General features: G+C 41.2%; 1 protein-coding gene across 2 annotated transcripts in view; it reads left to right on the top strand.

The window, feature by feature from the left end:
• The window catches only part of PNPLA7 (patatin like phospholipase domain containing 7), a 129,250-nt gene that overhangs the window by 48,204 nt on the left and 64,262 nt on the right, over positions 1–16,784 (top strand). For both annotated transcript variants that reach the window (XM_067308809.1, XM_067308810.1), the window contains exons 20-21: positions 2,866–2,979; positions 14,751–14,811. In XM_067308809.1, the coding sequence (XP_067164910.1) occupies positions 2,866–2,979; positions 14,751–14,811 (175 nt within the window). The remainder of the gene's footprint in view (positions 1–2,865; positions 2,980–14,750; positions 14,812–16,784) is intronic.

Genomic DNA, 16,784 nt, shown 5'->3' with positions numbered 1-16,784 from the left:
TCTTAGAGAAGATCCAGTGACTGGAAATGGAAGTAAAGGCAATGAAGGACAGACAGGCTTTTGAGGATGTGATGGAGAAAGAAGAGAGATGAGAAGTTGTTGATGCTTGCCATAAATGAGGAACCAAAGGGCAGACCTCCGAGACAGGTGGCAATGACGGGGACGTGACTGCTGGATTAAGGCACAGGAAGAGACTGGTTTCAAGGTGGAAACAGCCTCGTAATGTAGGTTTGCAGAATTCCAGCTAGGGAAAAGCAAACTACATTAGATAATGAGATGGGAAAAGAGAAGACCAGTGAGTGCAGACAGAGCGGAAGAGCTGATGGGCTCCAGCCTTTAGCGAATTCCAAGAAAGCCGGAGGATTGTTTGAGAGAGAGATGAAGAGCAGGGACGGTATATGGGTGAATTAAAAACTGTAAGAGAAGCCTAGAAGGTAATACCAACACCAGTGATGGACAGTGAGGCTGAACTTATTCAGAGGCTGCTTAGCAAGGAGGAAAGAGAGGATGTTATGAGAGAACCAAAGGATGGAAGATGTGCTGTTTTGCCTCAAGCAAAATGTCATGTTGACTTGGCTTTGAAAAGAATCGTGATAGAAGTGGGAAAGAGGCCACTGACTCTTTCTTGCACTGGAGTAAATGCTGTAGCTGTGTTTGTGCTGGCATGAAAAAATGATGATTGTGGTAGTCTGGGAAGGAGCTCGGAGAGCCAGGGGTGATTTTTATTTATTTATGTACTTAGTGGTTTTGGTCCAATTTCCTCCTTCTTTAGGGTCAGGTTGAATAAGAATTAGAAGATAACAAGAGTATTATTTCCTGGGACGTTTGTTAGTGTTATGGAGATGGCTTAGCGATGTTAGACTGCTGCAGACTTGGTGGATGATCTCCGTGTTAAATTTGGTTTTATTAATGAAGAAAATAATCTTCTGGGATTGATGCTGCCCAGTCAATAAAAATAATTACGAAGGTAGGAGAAGGTTGAGAGTGATCTGTAAATAGGACTGTACTGACATCCTGAGGAGTGGAAACGAGTGACTAGATACCATTCGGATAGAACAAGCAAAGTCGCAATTTGAAATAAAATAAATAAATGAAAGAACGAAATCCCTGAGGCTTTGCTATAAAGCTAAAATTTTATTCCCTTTTTACAAAGCTCATCTTCCCTGAAAGACTCGCGAGCCCTTTGGGGCACAGTTAATTTTATGTCCTTGCATATAACCAAAAGAGGAGGAAAGGCTGTTAGACAGCTTGAGTGTTTTTCTTCTTTATACAAATCAAACTCCGTCGGGTGATGAGGGTCTGAGACGGAAGGGATTTGTTCAGCAATTGAAAATTTTCAACCTGCTTCCAAGGTAAGGAAGCTAAATTATAGATCCCAAAACTGGGATCAAAAGCTCCTAACAAGGGATGGAGATAAACAGAAGGCGTTAAGCGAACATGTGGCCAGGTCTTGCAAAACACAGTTATTTTAAGTTTACCTGTACAGGTTTTCATGGATAGCAGTTAGTGTTTATTTAACCACTTCAGTACCAGCTGTTGCAAAGAGTTAATATTACAGGCTTTATGGACTAATAGCAGGTTTTTGAGACCTAAATGCTCTGGCTGGCTGAATTGTCCGTTGTGCACACAGGTTGCCTTCCAAGTACGCACTCTTGTTGCAAGTGGGCTCATAGAGCTGTGTGATTTTTAAATTAATTTTCTTCTTCTCTGAGCAGAACTGCATGCCTGGGAAGCTGGCACAGCTTAGCCAATGCGCAATATATTATATAAAAAGTGGCCTGAGCTGTAGCTTTCTAATGAAAGCATTACTTTGTGTTGGAATTTGCTGTAACCATAAGCTTTTGGAACAAATTATGCTTAAAAATCTCCCTCCTCCCCCACCTCCATCATAATTTATTTGCTGCTTTTTCTGCTGGAAAACTAAAGTGAAAAGTGATGTTCGTTTTTATTTCAAGTGTCCATAAGTTGCTGCTAAGCCTGAGCAGCAGTTTTGTTTTGTGTGTTAACGTTAGTGATTACAGCTACTGCACTAGCTAGCATTTGCTTTCTAATTAGGCGATGTATGGATTTAAACCCCAGTAAACATTGCCTATTGCTAAAACTTGCAAAACCGTGCACCAGGAGGTTACTAAGCACTTAAACGTTATAGCTTGCGCCTGAGCTCCGAGCGATGCCGTCCGCGCCTAGCGGGCCATCTCATTAAGCATGTGAAGATATCTCACCAGGGAATCGGATTTCTGCATTTCAAAACAAAGTAAAAACTGGAATGACTTCAGAGATCGGTAGAAAATACAGTGGGGGGATTCCAGAGTGCTTTAGTGAAACAGCTGCATTTTGCAGAGTAGGATTTAGAATCCTTTTTTTGTTTATATTGTGTCAGGTTTTCCCTGTAAAGCAAAATATTTCTGGATTGGCTTTTGCGGCATGATCGTATTCGTCTTTAAATGCCCATCTTAATCAAAAACAATGTTTCTGAAAGAAATGACTGGGCACATTGTTCAGGTTTGAGCATACTTTCGCATGCATGTGTATCTGTGCTATGTAAGCATGGAAACATGTATTAAAGAAAAAAACCCAAACTGCTGTTTCTGGCCAAAATGTGGCGATTTGCTCCTCATTCCTTTCTTTAATTTTTAGTTTAGTCTTTAGTTTTTAGGAAATGGATGTGCCTGCAGTAAGCTGCCCCCATAAGAGCTCTTGGGAGAAAATAGCACAGTCTATTTTGAGTGCACGTGAGCAAGGAGTATGGCAGTCCAATTCCTGAGACTGGATCAATTTCTTATTCCTGACACTTTATTTCTGCAACGTAATGTGAATTATCTTTAAAGTTTTTTTTTTTTTTTTTTTTTTGTTTCCCTCTTCCAGGTAGAGGCGTTAACCCATCAGCCTCGAGCCACGACAGTGCACGCAGTCAGAGATTCAGAGCTTGCCAAACTCCCCGAGGGAGCACTGACATCTATCAAACGCAAATTCCCCCAGGTAAGAAAATTTAAAACGGTTTTCTGTCTATCTCAAAAGATGCCTGAGGAGCTAAAACTCCCCATTACCATCAAGTCCTTGGGGAGTTTCTGCATGACTGATACTTGCTGAGAAAATGTTTTGCTCTCAAGTCTGAGTGATCTTTCTGTACTAGACTTTAACCAGCTTCTCTTCCTTTAGGTTCTCATCTTTTTTGGCATGTCTTATTGCAGTGCCGTTTTGGGTTTCTGGAAGAAGTTCATGCTAAAATGTAGGACATGCATATTTAGCAAAGGGGAAATCACTGAGTGCTGTTGATAATAATTGAAAGTTTAATTTCTAAAATCACTTAAAAATGTTATTGTTCATTTGTCTTCCTAACTAGGACTCGGAGTCAGCTCTTGGTTATATGGGCCTCTATTTCCAGAGCATGGATATTTGGGGGTTGTTTTTCCTCTTCCTTGCATTTTATGCTGCCAATCCTCATTTTGCAACTGCCATGTCTCTCTGTGTCCTGAAGATTGTGATTGCTCTCTTGAATTATTCAAATCATCTATCTTCTTTAATTCACTTGACATTATACCTTTCTCCTGCAAATCTGGAGAGCGACAGACTTGAAATTTAATTCTTTCATCCCTAAGTGCATCAGGGACATTATACTAAGCAGTAAATCATTGCAGTAGCCTTAAAGGCAGTGCTTTAATGATGTTACTTTTTGATTTTTCTTTTCTCTGAGACATGTACTTATTTTACCAGATATTTTTCAAATCCTTGACTGCAAAAGTAATACAACTAATTAAAATATGAACGTTCTTTTGCTTTCCTAAGACATGTAATAGCTCTTTCTTTTTGACCACAAAATATAAGACCTGTATTCGTGTGTTCTCACACAACAAAAATTGTGGGGGCTTTATCTGTGTTACAGCTAGGAGAATGTGTTATTTCATCACTGCAGTAAATGTTCAGAAGTGATGTCACTTAAAAATAAGCTTCCTGATTTTCCTGCAAGCATCACTCTTTACTAAGGTGTTTCTGAACTTCTGTTATGGGTTATTAGGTACTGTGGTTCACTAGGTCTCTCCTGAATAGTCCTGTAATTTTGGTCTTCTATATTTAATGTAATAGGCTTCCTAACCAGCTTTATGAACTGGTAGCAATGTGCAACTTCTGTACAGAACTAGCCGCAAAGTAGCTAAAGATAGGGTGACATGCTGTCTTCGGTTGCCTTTTTATATATCACTCTTGTTGCTGATGGATCAGGAAGCGAGAAAATGAGCCCAGTGGAATTTAAAATTGCCTTACTCCCTACATAGTGGATGGCTTTAAATGTTACCAGTAAACATTTAAACAGCGAATTTACTAGCAAACATTAAACCTTTAATCTTTAGTAATGCTTTGAATCAAATACCGATCTGCACAAAGGCTGTGTTCCAATTCTGCCTTTTTGTCTGGGGCAATAATTGATTTCAGTGTCTTTTCTCTCCCTTCCCTCTTCCCGTGCTCCCCGTGGGCAGAATTGATTTTTGTCCTTTTCCTCCAAAGAGCGTTGTTTTTTGTCACTGCAGAGGTGTGAATCTTTGCTTTATAGTTAAAGGTGAACTTGAGTTTTACATTTATAGTACAATTCAAACATATATTTATAATACAATTAAGTGTCTTCCCATGTCTAAAGAAGGCAGTCTACCAGCCACAAATTCTTCACTTTCTTGAATAAGGAATTAGTTTTCTCAGGACTTGCATATAGTTTAGCTAGCTAGTTGCAATGAAACAAAATGCTAAAATGGATCTTTTTAAAGAAATGTGTCTCAAACCAAACTGTTAGAAAAACACATTCTTATTTGCTGCTGTTTGAGTTTTCCAAATTCTAAGACAAGTGTTAAACTGGTACCAAAAGTGTAAAGGCTTAAACTTTTACCATCGGATGTTTTTAGAACAAGCATTACAAACAGAAAGAGGAGCATAAGGTAGACTTTAAGTTGGAGGTTTGTGCTCTTAATGCCTTTAGACTGTCCTAAGAACCTAAGATAAAATGTTTATGGTATGACCTCAAAGTTCATGTGTTTCCTTTTTTTGTCTGTTAGATCCCTCAGACAAATGGAGACAAGGATAGAAGTGAGTGAGTGAGAGTAACGGAGCAAAACAATCAGGTGGAAGGTTTGAAGTCAAGCCGAAAGTATGAAGTCAAGTGTAAAGTTCAGGCCACATACAATAGAGAAGTTCTGAGCTAGAAATTAATGAGCTGCATACACAGAATTGGTCTGGGTAGCAGTTGCCTAGAAAAGGAATCCAGGGTTTATATAACATCAAAAACTGAACATGACTTAGCAATGTCATGCAGTTGTGGGGGGAAAAAACAAAAACAAAAAAACCCCCCAGCTATGATAATAAAATGCTTTCTGGAGTGAAGAAATTCTTGTATTCTTCCTGATACTGGAGAAGCTTCAGTATCGGCCTGCGGCAGCACACTTGAAGAAAGATGTAGACTGGTTGAAGAGCATCTGGAGGTCAGAAAGGAGGACTGGTGTTTAGGAATATGCCAACCTATAAAGGCAAAAAGAATGACGGGTTAAAGGAAGACATGATAAATATTTCCGAGTACATAAAGCTAGAATGATTTATACTCAGAATTTATGATGTTTTTTTCCCTATCCAACCAGAAGAAATAAAATAATGAGGGGATAGCAGGTACACTTGTTCCTACCAAAGGAGAAATAATTGACTAGGTAGCAAGAGCTAGCTTGTGATTCAGCAGTGTGATGGAGGATTTTCCTCTTAGTCCTCTGCAAATCAGAAACCCTTTCTGGGGGGGGGGGGGGATGAGGGGGGGTGAGAAGCAGCTGTGCTCCCAGTCAAACACACAATCCCCTAATGATGGATGAGCTTATGTTAACTTGGATCTAGCTCAGTGGAATAGTGATCAATGCTCAAACACGGTTGCTTGCCCCCGAGTTGAGTGAACTGCTTTCTTCAGTGCAGAGCCGACCAGAGGAATCCCACGACAGGGGCAATTGCTTTTGTTGTGATCTTACAGGCCTCTATTTTTAACAGCCAACGATTGTGTAATTACTGAGATTGAATTACCATTTAATTTAATTACCCTTGAGCTTTACTGTTTCCTATCAAGAGTAAAGAACCCTTTAATTCTAGGAGTTGGGGGAGAGACTCTGTGCTGCCTGCTTTTCGCCAACCATGATGTTTTTGTAGATGATCCAGAAAGGGATCTCACTGTTGAATACATCATAAGAAATTGTTGCCTGATGGGTAACAAAATTCTAAGCATGAGTGGTGCTTGCTGACAAGGGCAGTGGGGAAACGAGTGAAACTGTGCTCTGTTGGTCAGTAGAGCAATTCAGGTTCCTTGAGCTGTGATGGACAATCTGAAAAAACTGCACGAGGGACACTTGATACTTGGGCAAGCACCATATGCTTGCCCTCATTTTTTGGTCGTCTTCCCTGGGCATCTGCTTGGTCCTGTCGGACAGGGTACTGGTCTGCTGGGCTCTTTGGTCTGAGCTGCTATAGCTGCTCTTATTCTGAGGGGGGAAAAAAGAGGTGGATGAGCAAGGGGAAGCTAATGTGGGTGCTATGTAACAGCCTAATTTTCGTACTACTTGCCCAGACATGAGAGATGGTATTTCTAGACCCTGCTCAGTCTGAAAAGACTCAAATGCTTATCTCCTGGTCTCTTGGGACAGCATCCCAACCTTGATATGGCATCACAGATGTTCCCAGTTGAAGGTGGTCCACAGTGGAAAACCTCTCCCTCTCCTTTTCAGGATTTGGGCCAGCGGGGGCATAACTCTCTAGCAGAGCGGCCAAGGCACTGAGCCAGAGAGAGCATTTGCTCCTCTGACAGCCTCGGTGCTTGCTTCTGGTGCTACTTGACGCTTTTCAGAGTTGCAGGAGTGAACTGGAATTGATTCTTTCTATTTTCATCACTGCCTTCAGTTCTGAAAAGTAGGACGGAGAATCGGCTCGTGATTTTTGGCATCGTGAAGCAGTTGCGAGCAGGAGCGAGAGCACAGAATTTGTTAACAGATTACAGAGATGTTCTAACATCAGCGTGTAACTTGGATCGCATTTCCTAGATTATCTTTGCCTCTGCTGAGCGGAGATCGCTTTTAGAACAGTCACTTGAAATTTAGACCTGCGGTGGTTGATGGAAATTGCATTGAGAAATTGCTTAGAAGCCATGGGGAAGTGAACTGTGAGACAACCTTCTGGTAGCAGTAGCGCATGCTAGAAAAGATGGATTTTTTTCTGCATCTTCATTTTAATTCTCTTTGTCTGCCCTTGGGTTTTAAAGATATTCAGAACCCATCATCCATCCTGAACAGTGAATCCTGCTATCTTTGCTGGGGATATTTTAACCAGAGCTTTTCTGAAGTGAATCGAGCCTTCCCTAGGGTTATTGGCCATACAAAGTTAGCTCAGTAACGCGTGCTTTTTTCAAAACGCTTCCCTCGAGCCCTGGGGGTGTGTTGGGCCTCGTGTTATTTCGGCTTGATGCGGCAGCAATGGAGCAGGGCAGGGGAGGCCACGCTTCTAGCTTTTTCCCTAGGAGAAAGCTTCAGTTCTTCTCTGTGCCCTTGTGGCATTTGTAAAAGTGCCAGAAATTGCTGCAAGTGAACGTTTTAAGACATAGTTTGTTGCTGCTGCTCTCGAGTCTTCGGAAGTTTTCCCATGAGACCCCTTGCTAAGCTCCCCGAATCCGTGGCGAGCGGCGTGGTGATCCGGGGCCATGTAACGCTCCGGTCATGCCGCGGTTTTGTTCACGCTGATGATCCGATTTACCTCCCCTCCTCCCTGCTCCCCATCCCCAAAACCTTAAGGAAGTTGGTAGAGGGCAAAGCTCAAGTCTTGAAATGAGCTCTACAAAAAGGAACCAGCTATTATGTGGTTTTGTATTGACCAGATGGCTGTTATTAACTGTTTTACCCCAATTGCATTTACTTTGTGGAACAGAAAACCCTTGGCAGCCCTGCTTTCCACATTAGCTTATCTGCAGTGGATCTTCATGTGGAAGAAAGCCCGTTTCCCTGTCCTTTAACTAAATCACAAATGTATGTGAAGATCTATAATACCCTGCTCTGAAGGTGTCAATAAACTGTCATTTAACTTATTTAGTTTAAAGGTGTCCTATTGGTTGGCTGATTTGAAGCATAAGAACTTAACTATTAAAAATCTTAGTTTTCAACTTCAAAGTTGCAGGTGAAAATATTTAGCTTAACTGTAGGCCAATTTTGTTCACTGCAAGAATACTATATTTTTGGGTACAGTTGATGGTGTTTTCATTAGAGAGGATCAGAACAGACTCGGAAGGAAAACTACATTCAGCTTTGTAGGGCTGTACGTTGGTTGGATGTACAGGACCCAAACTGGCATGCCAGGTTTGCTCCCTGAGTACTGTAGCCAAAGTTGGTTTCCTAAACCAGGCCTGCGTGCGAACCTGAAGCAAGACGCCGTTGACAGGAGATGGTATGGTCCTTCCGAGGGCTGACCCTCTGCTGTCTTGCATAGGTGCTTGGCTGCTTAGAAACATTGAAAATAACCTACAGTTAAATCTGAACCTTAGTTCAGATGTAAAAGATACTGTTGTCTTCAAGGTGGTGCCTTTCAGCAGTTGCAAAAGAAGATGTTATGAAGCTGTTGAGTGTGACTCAACCCCGTTGTTTGCTGGGGTTTGTTTGCCTTTGTGCTACAGCACGGGGCAGCACACGGAGATGCTCCAACCTCCCCACTTCCTTCCCCCCTAAAATGCCTGCGGCCCCTAAAAATGCTGGAGCTCTGCTCTAGGGGAAAGCCCTCAAGGTGGGTATCTGCCCACCTTGGGACAGGAGAGGCAGGAGATGGTTAAGTGTCCCTTTGCTCTGACAGTGCAGGGCTGCTCATCCAGACATAGAAAGAAGAGCTGAACAAATTCAGACCAAACAATTTTATTCGATATCCAGGATATTTAATTATTTGCATACTCTTAGGAAAGCGATGGCTTCTTTGCTCCTCGAGGTGCTTCCCTGTTCCAGAGACACCTGGGTTACAGGATGGACGTGATCAGATGAGCTCATGGCCAGGGTGCGATTTCTTGGCCTCCTGTGCAGCATGGAGCAGAGCTGATGAATATATTGTTTCATTTTTGTTTCTGTTCTTTTCTGTGTTTCTCCTCTTCTAACAAAGATGGTTTTGTATTACACAGTGCCTTTTAAATTGTTTAATTGTTACTGGTAATAGACTGTGAATTTGGAAATTGGATCTTGATGTAGATTGATATAATTATTTTTTTTTTTTTGAGTTTTCCCATGAGTTCTCTAAGTCAATTTAATAGAAAGTTAGTTAAGACAGGAAAAATAGCTTTGTTTAGTACCATCTGTTTCTATTAAGAGATTGTTGATTTGTCATGCAATCCATAATATTCATAGAAAAATACTTTCCTTTGTATGCACATTTGTTTACAACTGAAATCTCATTAAAATCCTTCTAAAAAGGGCTTATTGTAAAGCAAATCTAAATTTCACAGTTGAGTAGAAACAAGAGCTTTGACTAGAATCCAGCCTTGGGAAAATTAGCTAGGTGTAAACAACAGGTTGAAATATTTTGGAGAATTACAGGAAATACAACACCGGCATAATCAGAGCCGCTGAAGCGTGGGAATGGCAGTAGCTGTGGAGCAAGTGGCACTCAGGATAATACCCAATATGTGAGGTGGATGGAGTACCCAGCTGTGCACTGGTACCATCACTAGCAGGTGACACCGTGTTGTGATACTGTGCGGTCCCTTCACTGAAGGAAGATTGTTTTTAAGACTGAAATAAGCCATCTTGACACAGGCAGATGTAGAGCCCTTGGGAATGTGAAGTTCAGTCCTTGCCCTGCAGTGCACGGGCTGCAGGTTCTGCTGAGAAATTTTACGTTGGTGAAGCCGAGGGGTTGATGGTTCCCCAGAGCCTTTTGCAGTGTTGGATGCAGAAATGGAGACCTCCACGTTCATTGTAACGGAGCTGGGGGCATTGGAGGCTGCTAAAGTAACTTGAGTGGCTCTTGCTTCGGATGGAGTTGTTTCAGAAGCAGCCATGAAGACACGGTGCTACTAGGCAGATGAGGTGATAAGTGGAAAGGCAAAAGCTAGGTTGGAGAGGATGCAATTGTGCTGAAGAAAGTGCCCTGCTGCCATTTCAGAAAGAGAAATACGATTTATCCCATTTAGCCTTGGGCAAAAGTGTTCTGAAGAGATAATCTCAAAAGGTGATTAGGTGGGAGGAGGATCTTCCTTCCTTTGCAAAATGCTTGTGTTTGCTCACAACTGAACGTTCTGCTCTGCGATGGGTGATCTGTTTACGGTTCCCGCAGTGCCCACAAGAGGAGGAGAGCTTTCGGGGCTTTTGGAGAAGAAGGGTACTGGCACACCTGGAATCCCAAGTAGCTTTTGAGATAGAGATACTCAGTTTGCAGTGATTCAAACCAATTTTCTAGCCCTGTAAAGTAGATTTTCTTCCTTCTGGCCTGAAAAGTCTCTTGCCATAGACTCAGGAGAATGTGTTTTTGTTTGCTTTTGGGTTTGTTTATTTTTTTAATTTACTTTTTTGAAAGTTGACCTAAATATCCAAGCGGGTCTCTAGAAGCCAGGCTAACACTGCCAGACCATACCTGTGTATGTTTAGATTGCAAAGCCTTGCAAAGGTGAACTTTCTGTGTCATTTCACAGCTTGAAACAGTGGCGTTGCGTAGTATAGTGCCCTGCCTGTCGCAGGGAGAGGTTTAACCTACGTGTAGCAATTTAAAGAGTGTAACTCCGTTTGCACAGGAGCTAATGCCTTTGCCTGAAGGGATTAACTGTTGAGAAAGGGAGCGTGGGATCTGCTCACTGCTACCATCGTTTATAATCATGAGGAATGATAAATTCGGCTTCCTGACAAGCTAAAACATCTCTAGTACAGGGGGTCAAAAAGTTGCGTTTACTTTGCAGGCAGTTAATGATTTTAATCTAATTCAGAAACCTTCCGATGTTCTTGAGAAGTTCAGAACTCCAACTAACTGGCTTTTGGCAGTACAGATTTTTCTTCAAATGGAAGTCCAACCTCAGCTCTAAGCCGAATGATTCGGTGCCAACAGACTTTGCATGTTTATCAGTTTGTGTGGAGGACTTGGGTGTGTGTTTGCAGGGCTGGGTGGATGGGTGCTAGAAGAGACTGCAAAAATCCAGAGTGCGCTCTAGGAATGAATATGCCAGATGTTTCCGGTTGTGCTGGTAAGGCTGTCTGGCCCCGGGCGATGGTTGCCACAGTGGAGATGAGCCTTTTGTGTTTTCAGATGTCTGGGAGCTGCTCTGTGCTCTGGCACCGTGCTCAGGAAAAGTGGCATTTAGCTGGGGGTGGAGGTGGACGTTTGCCTCCTTTTGGGTGTATAGCGCCCAAGTCAATCACTGGTTCGGCTTCCCTGGTGGAGCAATAGTGGAGGCTGTACAGCACACCGCACCTCAGAAGTACTGAAAAATCAGAGTTTCCTCCAGGTCAGTCAGGTTTTCCCTGCAACATTGCCAGACTTTCCTGACTTCCCCCCTTTTTACCTCCCCCAAACTCTCACCACTGATTCCCAGTGCTTTCCCTACAAAATGCACTTACATAGGTTGCATAAGAATAGATGGCTGCAGGATGACTGCTCAGATGTCTGCACCAAAGGATCTGCGTGCCGGTGCCTGTGTTATCTGCCTTTCTCCTGTCTGGAGAACAGCTCGCTGCTGTTCTGATAATGAAGAATCCAACTGCATGGCAGGCTTTTTCTCCCCGCTTTTTTTTTTTTTTTTTTAAGATGCGATGTCCACTGCTGCACTGGTCAGGCTTGTGCATTAAGCTGATCACTGCTGCTGCTGTGCTGGACACCTTTTGGTACATGGGATCCTCCTGGGATCCTTCACGCAAGAGCAAATATCTTGGACAAAGTCGTTTGTCTTCTTAAACCAAACTAGGCTAAAATTAACCCAGTGGGCATCTGGAAGGAGAATGAAATAATTTGTTGTTTCTCAGACTTTTCTTTTTTTTGTTGTTTTTTTTGTTTTCTCTCTCCCTATGGAAAACTTCCTGGCAAGAATACCAAATAAATGTTATCTAAACTATATCAGTGGTTGGAAACATCGCTTACATCTTTTTCTACTGTCGCATCCATTTTTGCTGCTCTGGCTAACCAGTTCAGTGGGAAATTACATATCCCTTAAAAAAAAAAAAAAATACAAAGGCAGCCTCTTGTGCTGGAAAGCTTGGGACACATGAGAGTCTCTTCCAGACTTGTGTTCTCCAGCATGTTTGGAATAACTTGCATTTCCCTGCTATCTCTGTCCGTGGCCTCATATCCCAAGGGCTCATTTCTGCTTGCTTCCTTCTCCTTCTTTCCTCAGAAAGCCAAACCAGTCCCCGCCGTGCCACTGCAGGTGGGGTCCTGGGAAGGGCAAGCACTGCAGGCGGGAAGTTCTGGGTCTTCCTCCCTGTAGTCTGCTGGCCAGGGCCACTTCTGTGCGTGCCTCTGCTGCTCCCCCTTGTAGAAGAAAGGCATTTGGACATTCGATGTGTGACTTATTTATTTTGGGGTCTCTGTTGGTTTTGAGTTCTCCCCATTTGTACTGAACTTGTTGAGTGCTTGTTTGGCTGCTCTACAGAATAACGAATTTAGGTCAATCATTGACGTTTGGGTCTGTTGTTGATCAAGAGACTTAAATTGAACTTCTCCCTAAGACTGATAGTCAAACCGCTCCTAAAGAAAGACATTGCCATTTTGTGAAAGAAAATTTAGTGTATGTATTACAAAACTCCAAGGAAATTTGAGGCCAGCTCTTAGCTGAAATCTCAAATTGATGTTCTTTCTACGTTGCCATGACTGCAACAGAGTGACTCATCCTGTTATGGTTAGCAATTTGCTTGTCTTACAAAGTCACTGGGGAAATAATTTTTCCGTATCTATATGTACTGAGGCTGGAAGGTTTGCTTTAGCAAACAAGACAAATAATACTTCATGGTAATAGGAGCAGCCGACTGGAAAATGAGACCAGCAGGATCTATTCTTAATTCTGTCATTAACCTTGGACATTTTCTTTAACTTAGTTATAGCTCCCCTTAACTCTCTGTAAAGCAGAAAAAGTTATAAATACAGGAGATGATTTTTAGCAAGTAGTTACAATCCTGGTGTTTAAAGTGGGCCAGAAGTGTAAAATGTTGGTGAAGGATATTTCTGTAACCGTTGGAGTAAAGTCATAGTGTGTAGGTAGGTGGTTAGGTCAGCGTGTGTGAGATGGATATAGCGAATGCTCTCACGAGGTGGATTATCTCCCGTAGGAAGGGAAATCAGTCTAATAATTTTATTAAGAATTCCCTTCCTTCCCTCCCTGCCACCCATATTTGAGGCAATTAACGGAGCTGGGTGTAGTTATGGAAAACTGAATCCCAGAACTGCAGATTTAGGCATTGTAAAGTAGTAATGAGTTCATCTAGTGCCGGGGTGGTAGAAAGCTCTTGTTACATTTCTGACAAATTGTAGCGTTCCAGATCTTGTCTGAGATTCCAAAATAATTGAGCTTGACAGTTCGCTTGCAGTCAGCAGTTAGCCTTAGTCATTGCATGCTAATGGCAGCAGTCTTGCTAGATCCCTGCTCTCTGCTAAGTGGGTATGGAAGGTTGTGTCTGTTACTGATGCACATAGGAGAAACTTAAGAGTTGATCCTCTGTCGCTGAGAAGAGGGTCTATGTAGCATCGTTAGGAACTTGCAGTTGTGGCTATCATAAATAAATCACTCAACTTTGTTTAGCTCTTACTCCTTGCTGCCGTATTAATAATTATGCATTGTGTTGGAGGCTCCCTGTTTGCTCTTCTCCCTTCCTTCTTCAGACATCTGGAAAAAATTGGTACTTATTAAAGCTGTGGAGTTGCATGGTCTAGAGCAATTTTTTTTTTTTTTTTTTTTTTAAAGCAGGATGTATAAAATGGTTCTGGTGAGCATGCTGACCTGTCTTGATGCTTACATGGTCTTTTGTTTGAAAGATGCATCCTGAAGTGCTTGTGCTTTGGGAACAGCGTGTCTGTCTTTGTCCAGAATCCAAGGCAGCCATTTACTGCTTCTTGTTTAGCTTGTTAGAGTTTGGAGATATAGATAGATACTATATATATATATATTTTTTTTTTTTCCAAATGTCCTCCTGAAGATGAGAGCTACTTTGACCTTGAAGTGGCTTTCTGGGGCAGAAAATCTAATGGTTACAATATTAATTCTTAATGTGTTTAATACCTCTTTTCAGTATTTGATGATATACTTGTGCATACCTTTCCAGAAGAAATGACCTATTTTCCAAGTCTGCCACTCCTTAGTATTGTAGTTATTAGTCTTCTGCTACATAACGTGTTGGGAATTATTGATTATTAACATTGAAGATAAGGTGGTCAGCTTCCAGAGAAGTTAGGCTTTTAGAATATCAGTTTGTATCAATAAAGGTCCTGTTCAGCACAGACTTGAGCCTTTTCGTTACTACTAGAGATGGAGGTATGCAACAACCACTGCATAATGAGAATGACTTTTTATATTAGAGGTGTAAACACCCTGGAGAGAGAAAAGAGGAGAGCTGGCAGTATGATTTGAAATGTTTCCAAAATAACTAGATTTTTTTTCTTTTCTTTTTCCTATTAAAACCTCTCTTCTCAGTATTCAACTTAAGGCAACATCTTACAAAAGCTTGGAAGTATCCATTTAGATACACTATTTTTAGTACATTCTAATTATTTTTTCCCCTTTTCTTTTTTTCTCTTTTCTCCCTTGCTAGGTTGTGACTAGACTTATTCATTTGCTGGGTGAGAAGATTCTTGGCAGTCTTCAGCAGGGAGGTAAGATTAATTCCTGGACTATGCCCATTGATTCTGGTGCTTCCTTGGAACTAGATTTACATCATTAAATCCAGAAACAAAAAGCACGCACTCAAAAAGAATTGGTCCCTAAATATTTTAGCTGTGGTCACAAGAGAATGGTGGTTTAATTGTACAAAAAAAAGTCAAAAAAATATTTGCATGGAGCAGCTAAGCACATACGGGAGTGGAATAATTTGCAGCTGAGATAGAGAAGTACTGCTGCATATGTGCAGTGAAATTTCCTTGAAGCTCATTGTGAGAGAGAGCTCAAAAGGGAGAATCAGAAATAGCAGCTACAGTAGTCTGAAATCAAATAGTGATGCTGAATGGAATCTGCATATAGGCTGCCTTAATATGTCTGTATTTGCCTTATCGTAACGAATTGTCTGACAGCAAGCCATTTGGTATTTATTGGCTCTTAAAATTCGTGTATGTGGCAGAGGCTGAAACAAAGTAAATTAACTAAATGAATTGAAGTGAGTAGGAGGAAATTTCCATGTAGTTTGTTTTTCTTGGTCAGCTTTTAAAAGAAAATAAATGCATGTTAATTACTGATAGCATTGTGGGGCTCTTTGCTGCTATTTCTTTTTTTTTTTAAATACAAAAATTGTACGATGTTACTTTTATTGCTGTTTTTGCAATATTCCAAGGACACTGAACATGTGGTATTTAACTGACTAAATTTTGGGGGGTTGTTCTGGAGCAATTTTGGGGAACAAATTCCAAAGTCTGCGTAATTGATTTTGTATAGAAGTCTCTAGAGGTAATTGCACTTAAATTTTTTTGCATGCTTAAAGGCCTTTGTAGACTAGGGCAGAGTCTGCACTGCTCTGGGGAATAAGGCAGTTTTGTGATCTGGAGAACATGGGAGGAAAATTAGTGATAGTTATAGGAGTTCAATTGGAGAAGAGTCTCTGAAGTTCTGAGGAAGGAAGGATTGATGGAGATGAAAGAGTTGAGCAGTGACACATAACTTGTTTGAACCTACAAATATCTTCTTGAAGAACACCAAGAAGAGTGAAAAACCGTTTAATGTTCTGTGTAGGACTATTTTAGAAGACGTGAAATGAATAACACAATTGCTGAATATATATGAGAAAGGTTTATCTGATATTTCTTTGTGTCCTGCAGCGTCCTGTGCAGTGGATCATACATATAGACTTTGAAAGAGTTTTTGTATTGATTACAGCATATCAAGTACTTCCATAAGTCCATCTCAAAAATTCATGTTAATGGTACATCTTAGGCCTTTTGCTGGATGAAACAGATGAGCAGGATGTTAAATTTTAACTTAGGTGACATTAAATTTATTACATACTTATGGCTGAGTCAATAGATGCTAGGAGCAAAGTAAGGTTGTATGAGAAGGCTTTTTTTAAAGAGGAAGAAGGTAATATTAAAATAAAAAGATTGATTTATAGAACACCCCTATCATTATTCTTTTCTTGAGCTACACTTAATCAGCCTACCTTAATATATTGGAGATACCTCCACAGTTACTTTGCAGCTACTTTACAAGTTCCAGATTTTATTTTAATACTACTAGGCACATGTCTATGAAGCTCCCCATTTTCCCATCTTGGAGAGGAATGAAAAGAGGTGGAGATATTTATTCCCTATAGGATCTTTATTTGTTGAATAGGTATTTATTTCTCTGATCAGGCATACCATAAAAAATCAATGTTGATTTTTGGAATATGTTGACCCAGACAATGGGTTTTGGGGTTTTGTTATTTAAAATCATTCTTCTCTTGGGATAAGTTAATGCCTGTCTCGAAGTTGTGCCAGTTGTTCAAAGTGCCCTTTTGTTCCTTTCTTAATAGGTCAAGTAAATGCTCATTGCGTTTTACCTGTTCCTGTCCTCAGATGTTTTTAACATCACCTAATTTTTACCCACACCTCCTGTGTCAGCAACTGAAAGTTGATCTTCATCCTGTTATGAATGAAATATG

The sequence above is a fragment of the Apteryx mantelli genome, chromosome 21 (genome assembly GCF_036417845.1).
Source record: "Apteryx mantelli isolate bAptMan1 chromosome 21, bAptMan1.hap1, whole genome shotgun sequence".
Taxonomy (NCBI): domain Eukaryota; kingdom Metazoa; phylum Chordata; class Aves; order Apterygiformes; family Apterygidae; genus Apteryx; species Apteryx mantelli.
The sequence above is the reverse complement of the archived record's forward strand: the minus strand, read 5'-3'. Positions and strand labels throughout refer to the sequence as shown.